Genomic DNA, 13576 nt, shown 5'->3' with positions numbered 1-13576 from the left:
AAAGCTATTGGAGAGAGACTTCATGCGGTTTTCTGCTTCTCCCGCAACTGTCTTCTTTTTCTTTTTCGTCTGAATACACTGCCTCTTTTTTCTCTGCTGGCGATCTGAGCTTTGATATCTGTCCACAAACATATCTTCATACTCATCCATGGTGTGTGTGTGTGTGTGTGTGTGTGTGTGTGTGACGATGATGCTTACTTGAGTGTGTACATATACATATGTGTGTGTTGTTTGTGTGTAGGCATGTGTGTGTGTGTGTGTGTGTGTGTGTGTGTGTGTGTGCATGTGAAAACATTTGTGTGCAAGCATGTATCTGCATACATGCTCATGTGTTTATGTGTGAAAGAAAAAAAAAACGAATAAAGATAGAGAGAGAGAGAGAGAGAGAGAGAGAGAGAGAGAGAGAGAGTGTGTGTGTGTGTGTGTGTGTGTGTGTGTGTGTGTGTGTGTGTGTATGCAAGTGTTTGTGTGTTTGTGCATGTGTGTGCATGTGTGTATGGGTGTTTCCCTGTGTGCTTGTGCTTGAAGATAACATGATGATTGGAAAAAAACGAAAAAACAACAACGGTGGCAATGGAAAAAAAAAAGTCAAATCAAGAAATACAGATCTTCCTTTCTCCACATGCAATAGACCATCTCCACTTTATTTCAAAAAGATTAACAAACACAGACAGGTCAAACAGCACAAACTTTCAGATCGTCAGTACTCACTTTTTTCTCTCTTCATCTAAACACTTTCAGTGCCAAAAAGTGATTCCACAATATCACGTATGATATACTTGATCCATTTTATGTACTGGAGAGAGAGAGAGAGAGAGAGAGAGAGAGAGAGAGAGAGAGAGAGAGAGAGAGAGAGAGAGAGAGAGAGAGAGAGAGAGCCTATCTGTACATATATACAGAGACAAAAATTACAGACATATACAGTTGTATCTGTACACAGACAGAGACCAAAAAAATACTGTGAGACATAGACAGACAGACAGACAGAAAATATATACTGTAGATAAAATATACATACACTGTGGTAATCTGCTTTTTGTACAATCTTGTTATCCTTGATCAGGTTATCATCCTTGCAATGGATAAATATTTTGAAGAATCCTTCCCAATAAATATTTCCATATAATGAACCATTCACCTCCAAGAAAAAACAACAACCCTGAAAGGATTATCACTGAATATTACTATACAAGACAAAACACAGAAAATATCAGTATGGGCCACCCTGCAACCGCACATCATTGATTGTAGACCTCTCTAGAAACAAATCTTATGTTGACAAAACAAATTTACACCACCAACTTCCAATGCATGCATTATCATACACGTCCATGACATCTTCTCTCCATCGCCTTCAGCTTGGTTTTACACCTCTCCAAAAATAAGGAGGTGCACTCTCTCTCTCTCTCTCTCTCTCTCTCTCTGTCTGTCTCACACACACACACACACACACACACAAATGATATAAAAACAGATGGGCACGCAAACAAAAGCACACACCAGCATGTATACATACATTCATACATATGGAAAATAAAATACTTTCATGAATGGAAACATGAATGAGAGAAGGGTTAAGTTACTTTAACACACACACACACACACACACACACACACACACACATCCCAAAAGAATTATACAAAGTCCGGCAGACATACAGAGATTTTACAGGTAGATATGTGCGTAAAATTATGCAGACAGTTTTAGAACTCTTCAGTTTGACTTGGCTCCTTTTTTGTCTTGAAAATTTCACAGTGTGGAATGCACACTGGTGAAACAAAGCTGTGGTCAATTTGAGATCAAACAAACTGTGACATTGTTGCATATCAAACTGTGACATTGTTGCATATGGTCCAGCCAACCTGTCAGGACTGCTGAACTAGATACAAAACCCTGTTAAACCTGGGAGATAAAATCTGGAAAACAACACAGTTCATGATGTATTATTATCTCAACAATTACGTTCCTTAATACGAATAAGACTCGGCTGTGCTGAGGACATCAGCCCTTCCACTTAATTAATCATCTCCAGATTAAAATAATAATAATAATAATAACTGATTGAAAAAGTCAAACACAGAACATGACATAATCTTGTATATAACAGCAGATTATAAACAGACCCATTCTGCCAAACACACAACACATGATCAAATCAGCCCCTTCCTATCTCTGTGGCTGCCTTCACCTCTACACTCCATCTCACTCACTACGATCAGCTTCGGATCCACTCCACTTACGCACACCCAGATTCAAACTCTCGACTGTTGGCCGCCGTTCTTTCTCTGTCTCTGGACCTTGCAACTGGAATGAACTTCCTCTTTCGTTTCGTCAAGTCTCCACGCTCAGCTCTTTCAAGTCTGGCCTTAAAACCCAACTCTTCCCAAAATAGCCTCCCTTCCCTGCCTCTTCCTTGTCTTTAAGTTTCTCCAGTTTTAGAGTTATGCGTGCGTGAGAATGACTGGTGCGAAAGCGTTTAGATTTGTCTATGCACAAGATTCAGCGCTATATAAGTACCATTATTATTATTATTATGATAGCTATATGTGGTGCATATCAATTTTTGGAAAAGAACCAAATGCTCACTGCTTTCCACTAAGTCATTACGTCTTGAAGAAAATTTCAGCTAAAGATATAATTTTGATCTGCAGTGTAGTATAACTGCCTGTGATTTCCTGCAAAATTCGATGATATCATAAGAAAAACAAACTCACTTTTACACAGGGCTTTATTTTTAATGCAGATACCCTGACTGTCTTGTGACTTCATAAAATCCCTGTCTTCCTCACAGAGAGGGATTTTTTTTCCTTGTCATTTTATCACAAATAATGTTTAGCTTGCAATAAAAAGGCTCAACAGATTTTGACAAATGAAAGCTACTTTTTTTCAAAAATAAGTGTTTTTTTTTATTTTCCAGTTTAACAATATAAAGTTTGACCAATTATCACCCTTCTTGCTGCATGGAGGAAACACAGTACAATGGACATGAAAGTTAGGCAAAGCAGGCAAAAAAAAAAAAAAAAAAAAAAAAAAAAAAAAAAAAAAAAAAAATCTAAAACGACAACAATCTAATACCACCACGCTGGTTTGCAAATATCACATTAAAACAGTGGTTTTATAATGCTGACAAATAACTGCAACCTAATAAGAAATGCTCTATTCATACTTTTGTTTACAAAATGAATCAGCTGTGTTTTATTCAGAAAAAAAACCCACCACCACTACCACCGTGTTTGCTTTCCATTTGATTACATACAAAAACAAAAATCTGATTTTTGCAAGTTTCAGTGAGTTACAAAGAAAATGATGTGACCATTCATGTATAATACAACTTCATGCTTACAGAGCACAATACAACACAATATATCTTAATTTATCTAACCATCACATGAAACTGAATGTATACACGCACAAGGCACATATACACATACTGTATTCTCTCAACATCTTGCAATACAGCACAACACAGCACAATATATCTTTAATCATCTAACCATCACATGAATCTGGATTTGTACATGCACAAGGCACGAAAACACACATTCTGTTTGAGCACACGTCTCCCAACATGTTAAAGTATTGCCACAAACAGGACAGGACCATTAGGCAGTGACTGAAAACAAGTGCAGTTAATAAAGCCTCTTCTGTCATATACCAAAATGACTTTACAAAAGGACAAAAAAAAAAAACCAGATGCATTAAGTGGGGACTGGGAGGGGGGTCATATAAATCCTGCAATAAACACAGCCATTTATCATGCAAGATATGAACTGAATTTCATCTGTTGCCCACTGTCTCATCGTTTCCTGTCAATTTGTAAAATGTCTAAGACAAGAGAGGCAAGGCCTTCAAGACTCACTTGTGATAAATTAAGTCCCCTAGCATTAATTACAGAGTAATTTCCCTTTTTTACTATCTGCACCAAAACGTTTGCAAAATTAAATAAAAATTCCATGCTTAGCAAAAGAAGTTCCTGTTTGAAACAAAAAATGATAATAATGACTCCTCTTGTTGTTGTGTTAGAATAAGAGGTCAAAGTGCCAAGTTTAGAGAATACAAAAAATATAAATATAACAGTAAATGCAGTTTGCATATAATTAGGCTTCTTTTTAATTTTTTTGTGCCCATCCCAGAGGTGCAATATTGTTTTAAACAAGATGACTGGAAAGAACTGAATTTTTCCTATTTTTATGCCAAATTTGGTGTCAACTGACAAAGTATTTGCAGAGAAAATGTCAATGTTAAAGTTTACCACGGACACACACACACACACACACACACACACAGACAACTGAACACCGGGTTAAAACATAGACTCACTTTGTTTACACAAGTGAGTCAAAAAGGACGTGACTCTTCCCCCAAGACACAGAATCCAGAGATGCCAATGACAACTGCGTGGTGTTCGTCCCAGGCTGTACTAGCGAAAGACTCACAAACCCAATAACTTCTTATTAAAAAAAACAAAAAACAAAACACACACACGCAAAAAAAACACATAAACAATGAAAACATAACCATCAGCACACACTGAGAACCTTTGGTGCGAATGAAGCAAAGACTGAAGAAGACTAACATTCTGCAATACTGTCCATGCATGGACGAGTTATGCAGTGAAGAAAATAAGCAGTCTGTTTTATTGTTGCTTACAGTACAGCCGACAGCACAGAGCCGTATCAGGACAGCCAAACCATACAGTGCTGACTCTGCATGGATGTGTTATGCAGTGGGGGAAAATATGCTGTCTGCATCTGTCCTGCAACTGCCAGACTTTCTGTGGCGCAACTTCCCCCTCATACAGGGCACTCACTCCTCCCATTGACGAGAACCACCCTGACTGCACGTCAGTCAACAGCTGTTAATCTCTATGTCACCCTGACACTATTAAAGCACACATGTGTACACACACACACACACACACACACACACACATACACACATATTCAAACATACATCTGCAGGCAAACACAAACACACACACTGACACACACACACCAATGTTCTGTTCTCAGGAATAAAAATCACTAAAACACAGAACAATTTTTCAGAGACATAAAATGACATCGTCTCAAAAGCTGTGTTCTGACTGAGGTATGCAAAAATAAATAAATTAATTCACCATTCTTAGACGAGCATTAAGATTAATGAAACTGGGCAATTAAAACTTCTGGAATTTTGGGGGGGTCATGACCCATACATTGCAAACCAGTGCTACTGTACACAATGCCCATTATACTGATTCTAATAATAATAATGATAATAATAATGATGATAATAATAGCAATGAAAAGAATAATAATAATGATGAAAATGATGATGATAATAACAATCATCATCATCATCATTCATAGCAATGAAAAGAATAATAAAAATGATGAAAATGATAATGATGATAATAATAACAATCATCATCATCATCATGGGTACTTATCATGTGCACTACCTCCTCAGCACAGGGTCTCAGAGCACTAACAACTATCATCCATATAGGAGAAGAAATGGTTACAGAAATTATTAACACAAAAAAGGGCACTATAATCAAGACTTATAAGCAAGATAAATGGAATGTTTCCATGAGAAAGCACACACACACACACACACACACACACAAGTGAAAGTGACAGTTTATACAAAAACAAGCCACACAAACTGTACAACTGACTGTTGCGCTGTCAAAGATTGCATGCAAGCTGAACTGGTATTTGCTGAACTAAATAAGTGTTTCTTTCTAAAAAAACAGCAACAAAACACACACACACACACACACGCGCGCACACACAACAACAACAACAACAACAAACAAAAAAACCCCAACCAAACAAAAAACAACAACAAAGCTTGGCTTTATGAATAAATGAATAAAATGAAAGCAACACACACACACACACACACACACACACAAAAAAAAAAAAAAAAAAAAGCCCCAAAAATATCCCAAAGCACAACAAGAACTCACACTTTTCCAGCCTCAATGTTTATCTTTAAAAAAAAATCCATGGGTTTTTCCATGGCTAGGACTTTCAAAAATCAATGACTATTCCTGCGCTGGAGAACCTAGTCCTGAAAGTCCAAGACTTGTTCGTTTTTTCCAAGACCTGCCAAGCAAATGCATACTGCATTTCAGAAGCAGAAGCAATGACAGAAATAAATGCAGTAAATGCAGTAAAACTCTTTCCATGCAGTGTGCGCTTCGATTTGCAAACAACAAAATGCACAATATCATGAGAAAATAATGAAATATATGATGATGATAAATGATAACAATAAATGAAAAAGCTGATAAAGATGTTAATTATAATGATGATAATAGTAATGATTGTTGTTGTTATTATCATCATTATTATCATTATCTGTTCATTTAATTATTTATTTATTCAGTTTTTAATATTCTTAATATAATGATAAAAAGAATTCAATTCCAGACTGTCAAACACACACAAAGAAAGATAACTCACTGCCTCCAGAGTCCCCACCTCCCTGTCTGTCCAGCTGGCTATAAAGCCCTTGGATCAAGGGGCCTATGAATCAGAACCAGATGGACACCCCCACTCAGAGAGACACCCAGAACTCTGCTCTCTCGAACAACGATACCCTCCCTGAACCAAGACCCAAGCACCAACATACATGACCGTAATGACCAGCCGCTGTGGCCAAGTGGTTAGCATCACACACAGATTGATGGCTGGGAGGTTGTGGGTTCAAGTCCCAGAGGAGGCGGGTTTTTCAGCACACAGTCAGCTCCTACCCAGAGTTCAGTGTTTATGGGTTCAGAGTTATGGGTTTAAATGGGAAGGCTGGGACCACACAGTCGCGTACCATCCACTTCACAGATGCGTCTTTGGGTATGTTGCTCAAATTTCCTGACCAACACTGCAAGTGTCTATCTCTTGGGCCTGGTTGATGCCAGGATATCATTATGACAGGAAGCATAGAGTACAGCCTTGTCACGTAGTCCCAAACCTAATGGACCCCCCATATCAACATAGTCATCCTCCTCCTCCTTCATCATCATTAAAGATAAAAAGTCCCCAATTCTATGGCCTTTTATGCCTTGTTCTCATAGTGACCGCAGTTTCGATCCCCCTCCACTTCCATGCTTGGTAAGAGGGTTTGTCAAAGTCTTCAGTGTGGACAGAATCATGGGGACCTGTCGTTGGAGGAATGTGGTGGCAGTCTCCACTCTGGGGGGGCTTGGGGGGGGGAAGGGGGGGGAGAGATGCTCACTCAGGGCGTAAGCTAATAAGCTTCTAACCTCAATGACTCTCAGAAGCTGAGAATACTTAGAGATGGCGCTGACAGCTGGTGAAAATGACTGGTATAGGTTCTGTGGGAGATAAGTTGTTTTTCTCCATATGAAAATAATTATAATAATAGTATTTAAATACAGGCAAATCTTGAGCAAAGACAAATCAAAGTGCTTACACAAAAGCCATTCACATGCATGCTTAGCTCTAGTCTAATTCAGAAGAATGAAAGATGAAACTTATAAATACACAGCAACAGAATACTGGAAAAACTAGGTCAGGAAGAGGGAAGGGGGTGGGGGGAGCCACTGTGGAAAGAGGTAGGCTTTCAGGCCAGACATGAAAAAAGAGAGTGCTGGGATTTTATGGAGGTTTTATAGTGACTCCAGAAAAGCCAGGACAAAGACAGGGAGGGAAAAAAACAACAACATTTAAGCTAATTCCTTTCCTGAAAATCCAGGAAATGAAAAACAAAACTTTTAGTAAGAGAAGGAAAAGACTGGTCCTCATAAAAGCAACAACAACTGCAAAGTGATTCTTCAAACTCTGTGCAGTACCCAGTCAGAGGAAATGAAGTAAAGAGGTACTGGTGCATCCAAGCTACAGGAGAAGGATCATTAACACAGCAACATTCTATAGCCTTCTTTACCGTCAGGGAAAACACAACATCAACAAACCCAGTGATTGTGTCCATATGAGACCGCAAAGAAAACTGCTTTACCAGTCTGGTTTGATAACGGAGAAACTGTGATGATGAAAATGGACAGACAGGGTTTTTCACTGTGACAGCAATTACCCCCAAAATGAACAGGTTTTTGACTGTAACAATAAACTGATTTTTAAACATACAAGTTTTCTTATCATAAACTGTGTTCCAAGTCTACACAGACTGATGTACATTATGATAATGTGTCAACACAGACTGAGGTCTTTGATGGAAAATCAATGTTGAAAAATGTATATGATGATTACGCGGTAATATCATCAGAATGTAAAACTTCCGGTCTACATGACGTCCACTTGTCATCTGCAACAAAACCTGGTCTGCACAACAACCACCAGCCATCAACATCGGACGAGACGTTACCTATTCTACATGACGACCACCCAACATCGTCACCTAAGGAGACATCAGCCGGTTTACAAGACAGTTATCTGACATTGTCATCGGAGGAGACATTACTTGATCTACAAGACTACCATCTGAAATCGTCATCAAAGGAGCCATCACCTGTTCTCCGCAATGACCATATGACATCATCATCTGAAAATGCTTCACGTGTTCTACATGACGACCACCTGACGTCGTCATCTGTAAAGACATCATCGGGTGTACAAGAAAGCCTTCCAACACATCACCTCAGCAGACATTACATAATCTACATGACGACCACCTGACGGCGCCAACTGGGGAGACAACGCCTGATACACATGACCACCACCTGTCGTCATCATAAGAACAGTCATCACTTAGTCCACATGAATACATAACATCACCATCTAAGCAGTCATCACCTAGTCTACATGACGACCACCAGACGTCGCCATCTGGGGAGACAACACCTGGACTGTATGATGACTACCAGAGGTCGTCATCAGCGGAGACAACGACTGGTCTACATGAAGACCTTCTTACGTCGTCATCTGAGGAGATAAAACTACATCTTGTTAACTACCTGACATTGCATCAAATCAGTCATCACATTGTCTACACGAAGAACACCTCATCAACTTGTGTTTTGATAGTTTAAGGCCCTTCATCTATCATTATCTTAGTTTTAAATTCAGATATCTCATTACCAAATGATATTTTTTCTACAATTCATTCTAGCTGATAAATGACTAAGTTGCAAATAACATGTGGGAATCTATCAGTCTTGCAATGGAACTCCCGCTCTTTGAGTACAAATATTGATAATCTGCGTGCTTACCTTTTTGAAAACTCTCATCATATCCTCCTTCTTCAATCCTTAAATGTTACTAAAAACAAATTACCGAATCTGAAAGGTCATTATTATCCTCCGGTTTAGCTCTCAGACTATCATCAAATTCATTACGGACCAAGTATTGTTCTAATGTCAAGTGCATATGCTTTAGTAACCTGACAATTGAGCATATAATTTTTGACTGTAGCTTGATGAAGCCTTATGTACACGAAAGTGTGTCTTCACAAGTGACAGATAACGTTGATGTTTTTGACTTTTTGCATTCATTATCAGTTGTTTCGCTTGTCAGTTAACGACTTCTCTTTTACGAAGTCCTTTAAGTAATTTCCTGTAATTGTGTTGTTTTTTTTGTTTTTTGTTTTTTTTTCAAATTTCATCCACATTTCACCCTCATTTGCCCAGTTTCCCCCAACCCTCCATTCATTCACATCTCCCACCCCTTCTAACCGATAATACTCAAATGTATTCATAAATACTTTAACAAAATGTCTTCAATCACCGATATGTGTGACGGGACATTAAACAAAATTCATCCTTCTGATCTTGATTTTTTTTTAAAAGCATCTTGTGATTATGTCCCAGTACTATTAACTTTTTGTGACTGCATCCAATAGCCATTTTTTTGTGAAGAGTCAACTTCATTCGGACTAAAAGACAAAAAAGAGACTTTCATGAAAAATTGTAAAAGTTACATCAAATGAAAATGACAAAAAAGGAAAACAGCAAAGCCACATCATAAAAGAAAGGACGGAAAAAAGGTCACAAGCAAATAAGAAAAGATTGAGGAAACATAACAACTATCAAAAAATAAAATAAAATAAAAAAATAAAGGAATTGATCTTCGCACATCTACACACACATGCTTACGTACACAAACACATGCACCCACAATTCTTTTCCACAAGAAAACTTCATTTAAAAGAAACCCTTTCTGAATCAAGTTCCTTTCCATGCAGGGCAATAGTGTAATTATTCTTTAAAAGGCAATGCATGTTCACACTTTTTGTGTAACTCAGTATATACATGAAGCTACATGTATTTGTTTTTCTCTTCCACAAAAACGTGACAAGTCTTTGGTAATTAACTTGATTTAAAAAAAAACCCTGTAATCATGTTGTTTCCTTAATCCAAGTACCAATCAAAATATCTATGATCACCATTACATTATTCTTTTCCTTTAAAAAGAAAAGACAGAAAGAAACCAAATATTCATTTCATAAAAAAAACAAAAAAAACACCAGATGTGTGTGTATGTGTGTGTGTGGAAGCAAGGGGCTGGTAAGTAGCGTAGGGAGTTGGGGGGTGGGGAGTGCCTAACAGCTAACAAGCTTGTCTCTTTCCAATCAGCACTGATAAAAACACATGAACCACTGTATTTTTAGACTACAAGCAACTCTTTTCCTTCTTGATTACTGACTGGGCTCTGATAACAAGGGTTGCCTGATTCAAGGTGAAAATCAGGTTTCGGTCTCTGTCTGTGTCAGAGTCCAGTGCACATAATTATTGTGTATTCACTTCAATGAACTCACGCGTGATCACAACTGCTCAAACGACGTTCAAAAGATGGTGGAATCTTAAGTGACTGTGATCGAAAGCTGCAATATAAACCAGGTGCGCTGCTCTGAGGTGGAAATGAACGAATCGATCACTTGAAAATGGAGGATAGAAGATTATGGGATAGCCCTCCACTGCCCCAAAGCAGAGAGAGAGAATGAGAACACACAAACACACACATACACACGCCTACAAACAAAGCAGCAGCTGGTTAGTATTACAATAATAAAAAGTACTTTCCATCCCATTATGAATTGCACTTTGGGAAAAAAACACGACTCTCCGTCACGTTATGAATGGCACTTTGGATGAATTCGGTCTTTATATATTTCATATACTCTCTCTTCTCTCTCACTCTCCTTCCACTTCTCTCAGATTCGCACAAACAAAACAATTTACAGTCCAACCACTCGTCCATTGTTCCCACCACCAAAAGTTACTGCATAAAACTGAATAAAAAAAAAAAAAGGTTCTCAAAATCTACAGCCTGGCTCTCAGTATTACACCCTTCTCCATGAATGAGCACAGATTTAATTAACCTACTGACTGCTGCTGACCAGTATTCTCCTCAATGAAGGGCTGTCACCTCATGGAGATAACACAGAGCTTACAGGTCAGGACGTCACCTCACGCAGATAATACAGAGCTAACAGGTCAGGACGTCATCTCATGCAGATAATACAGAGCTAACAGGTCAGGACGTCACCTCACGGAGATAATACAGACCTAACAGGTCAGGACGTCACCTCACAGAAATAATACAGAGCTTACAGGTCAGGACGTCACCTCACGCAGATAATACAGAGCTAACAGGTCAGGATGTCACATCACGGAGATAATACAGACCTAACAGGTCAGGTCGTCACCTCACGCAGATAATACAGAGCTAACAGGTCAGGATGTCACATCACGGAGATAATACAGACCTAACAGGTCAGGTCGTCACCTCACGAAGATGATACAGAGCTAACAAGTCAGAACATCAGTCACTGTTCTGTGTCAGGACTTCTTCCTCTTGGGATTGCATTACTTTTTTTTCTTTTTTTTTTAATTCAAGCAAAATCAGACACCAATTGAAAGCAGACAAAATGCAATAATTGCACTTCAGATTCATGACCACATTTCAACAAAGTTCAGCAGTCAAGAGGCTTTTCTCCTTCGTCTTTGTTCATGGGGCTGTAACTTCCACGCCACATGTATGAGCGGACTTTTACAGCATACGACCGTTTTTAACCCCGCAATGTAGGCAGCAATATTCCTTTTCTGGGGGGAGGGATGGGGGGTGTGGTGTGTGTGAAGTCAACAGCCCAGTTAAACGTAGTTCTCTTCCGCCTCCCGTCGCGCAGACTTGATCCACTGGAGGCGAGAACCGCGCAGAGAGAAGCGCTGCCAGAAGATAAGCTGCAGCACGGCGCAGGCGGCAGTGATGTACACCAGGAAGTGGAAACAGCCTAGTCGGTAGCTGGCCTGCTCCTCGGCACCCTTCCCCTCCAGGGCCGCCTTCACCGAGCCCGTCTCATGGCCCGACTGGAATATGTCGTGGCCTGCACGCACGTACAACACACACATGTACAACACACACATGCACGCACAAGCACACATATGTATATGTATGTGTGTGTGTGTGTGTGTGTGTGTGTGTGTGTGTGAGTGTGAGTGTGTATGTGTGAGTGTATGTGTGAGTGTATGTGTGAGTGTGCAAAACAAATAAAATAAACAAATAAAAGTGTTTTTTTAAATAGGAGTCTGCCCTTTCCTTCCCCCACAAAAAAGACACCAATACATGTGCCCCCACACCAGCAACCATCAATATCTCAAGTTCAATAGGACACTCAGCATAATGTAACACCACTATCATCCACACCAACAGGAAGGCATCCTTTCAGAGGTTCACCAAACACTCTCTTTAATGTGTTTTTATTCCCCATCCACCCACCTGTCTGCATGGACAGAATGACGGAGCCCACCAGGGGAGTTATTCCCCATCCACCAGGGGAGTTTTTCCCCATCCACCCACCTGTCTGCATGGACAGAATGACGGAGCCCACCAGGGGAGTTTTTCCCCATCCACCAGGGGAGTTATTCCCCATCCACCCACCTGTCGGCATGGACAGAATGACAGAGCCCACCACGGGAGTTATTTCCCATCCACCAGGGGAGTTATTCCCCATCCACCCACCTGTCGGCATGGACAGAATGACAGAGCCCACCACGGGAGTTATTCCCCATCCACCAGGGGAGTTATTCCCCATCCACCTACCTGTCTGCATGGACAGAATGACAGAGCCCACCAGGGGAGTTATTCCCCATCCACCAGGGGAGTTATTCCCCATCCACCTACCTGTCTGCAAGGACAGAATGACAGAGCCCACCAGGGGAGTTATTCCCCATTCACCAGGGGACTTATTCCCCATCCACCTACCTGTCTGCATGGACTGAACAACGGAGCCCACCAGGGGAGTTATTCGCCATCCACCCAACTGTCTGCATGGACAGAACGACAGAGCCCACCAGGGGAGTTATTCCCCATCCTAGACAGGCGCAATAGCCGAGTGGTTAAAGCATTGTACTTTCAATCTGAGGGTCCCAGGTCTCAGCAACAGTGCCTCGTGGGTAAAGGGTGGAGATTTTCCCGATCTCCCATATGTGCAGACCTGCTTCTGCCTGAACCACCTTCGTGTGTATACGCAAGCAGAAGATCAAATACGCATGTTAAAGATCCTGTAATCCATGTTAGCGTTCGGTTGGTTACGGAAACAAGAACATATCCAGTGTGCACCCCCCCAAAAATGGAGTATGGCTGCCTACATGGATAGGTAAAAATGGTCATA

The 13576-nt window shown here is 40.2% G+C and overlaps 1 protein-coding gene across 2 annotated transcripts in view; it reads right to left on the bottom strand.

Annotated features, from left to right (window-relative positions):
- Positions 1–706: 706 nt before the first annotated feature.
- LOC143298412 (transmembrane protein 180-like) overlaps positions 707–13576 on the bottom strand; it is a 30471-nt gene continuing 17601 nt past the window's right edge. For both annotated transcript variants that reach the window (XM_076611288.1, XM_076611289.1), the window contains one exon: positions 707–12289. In XM_076611288.1, coding sequence (XP_076467403.1) covers positions 12057–12289 — 233 coding nt within the window. In that variant the 3' untranslated portion in view covers positions 707–12056. The remainder of the gene's footprint in view (positions 12290–13576) is intronic.

This window comes from Babylonia areolata, chromosome 2 (genome assembly GCF_041734735.1).
Source record: "Babylonia areolata isolate BAREFJ2019XMU chromosome 2, ASM4173473v1, whole genome shotgun sequence".
NCBI lineage: Eukaryota > Metazoa > Mollusca > Gastropoda > Neogastropoda > Buccinidae > Babylonia > Babylonia areolata.
This window is presented reverse-complemented; position numbering and strand designations above follow the sequence as displayed.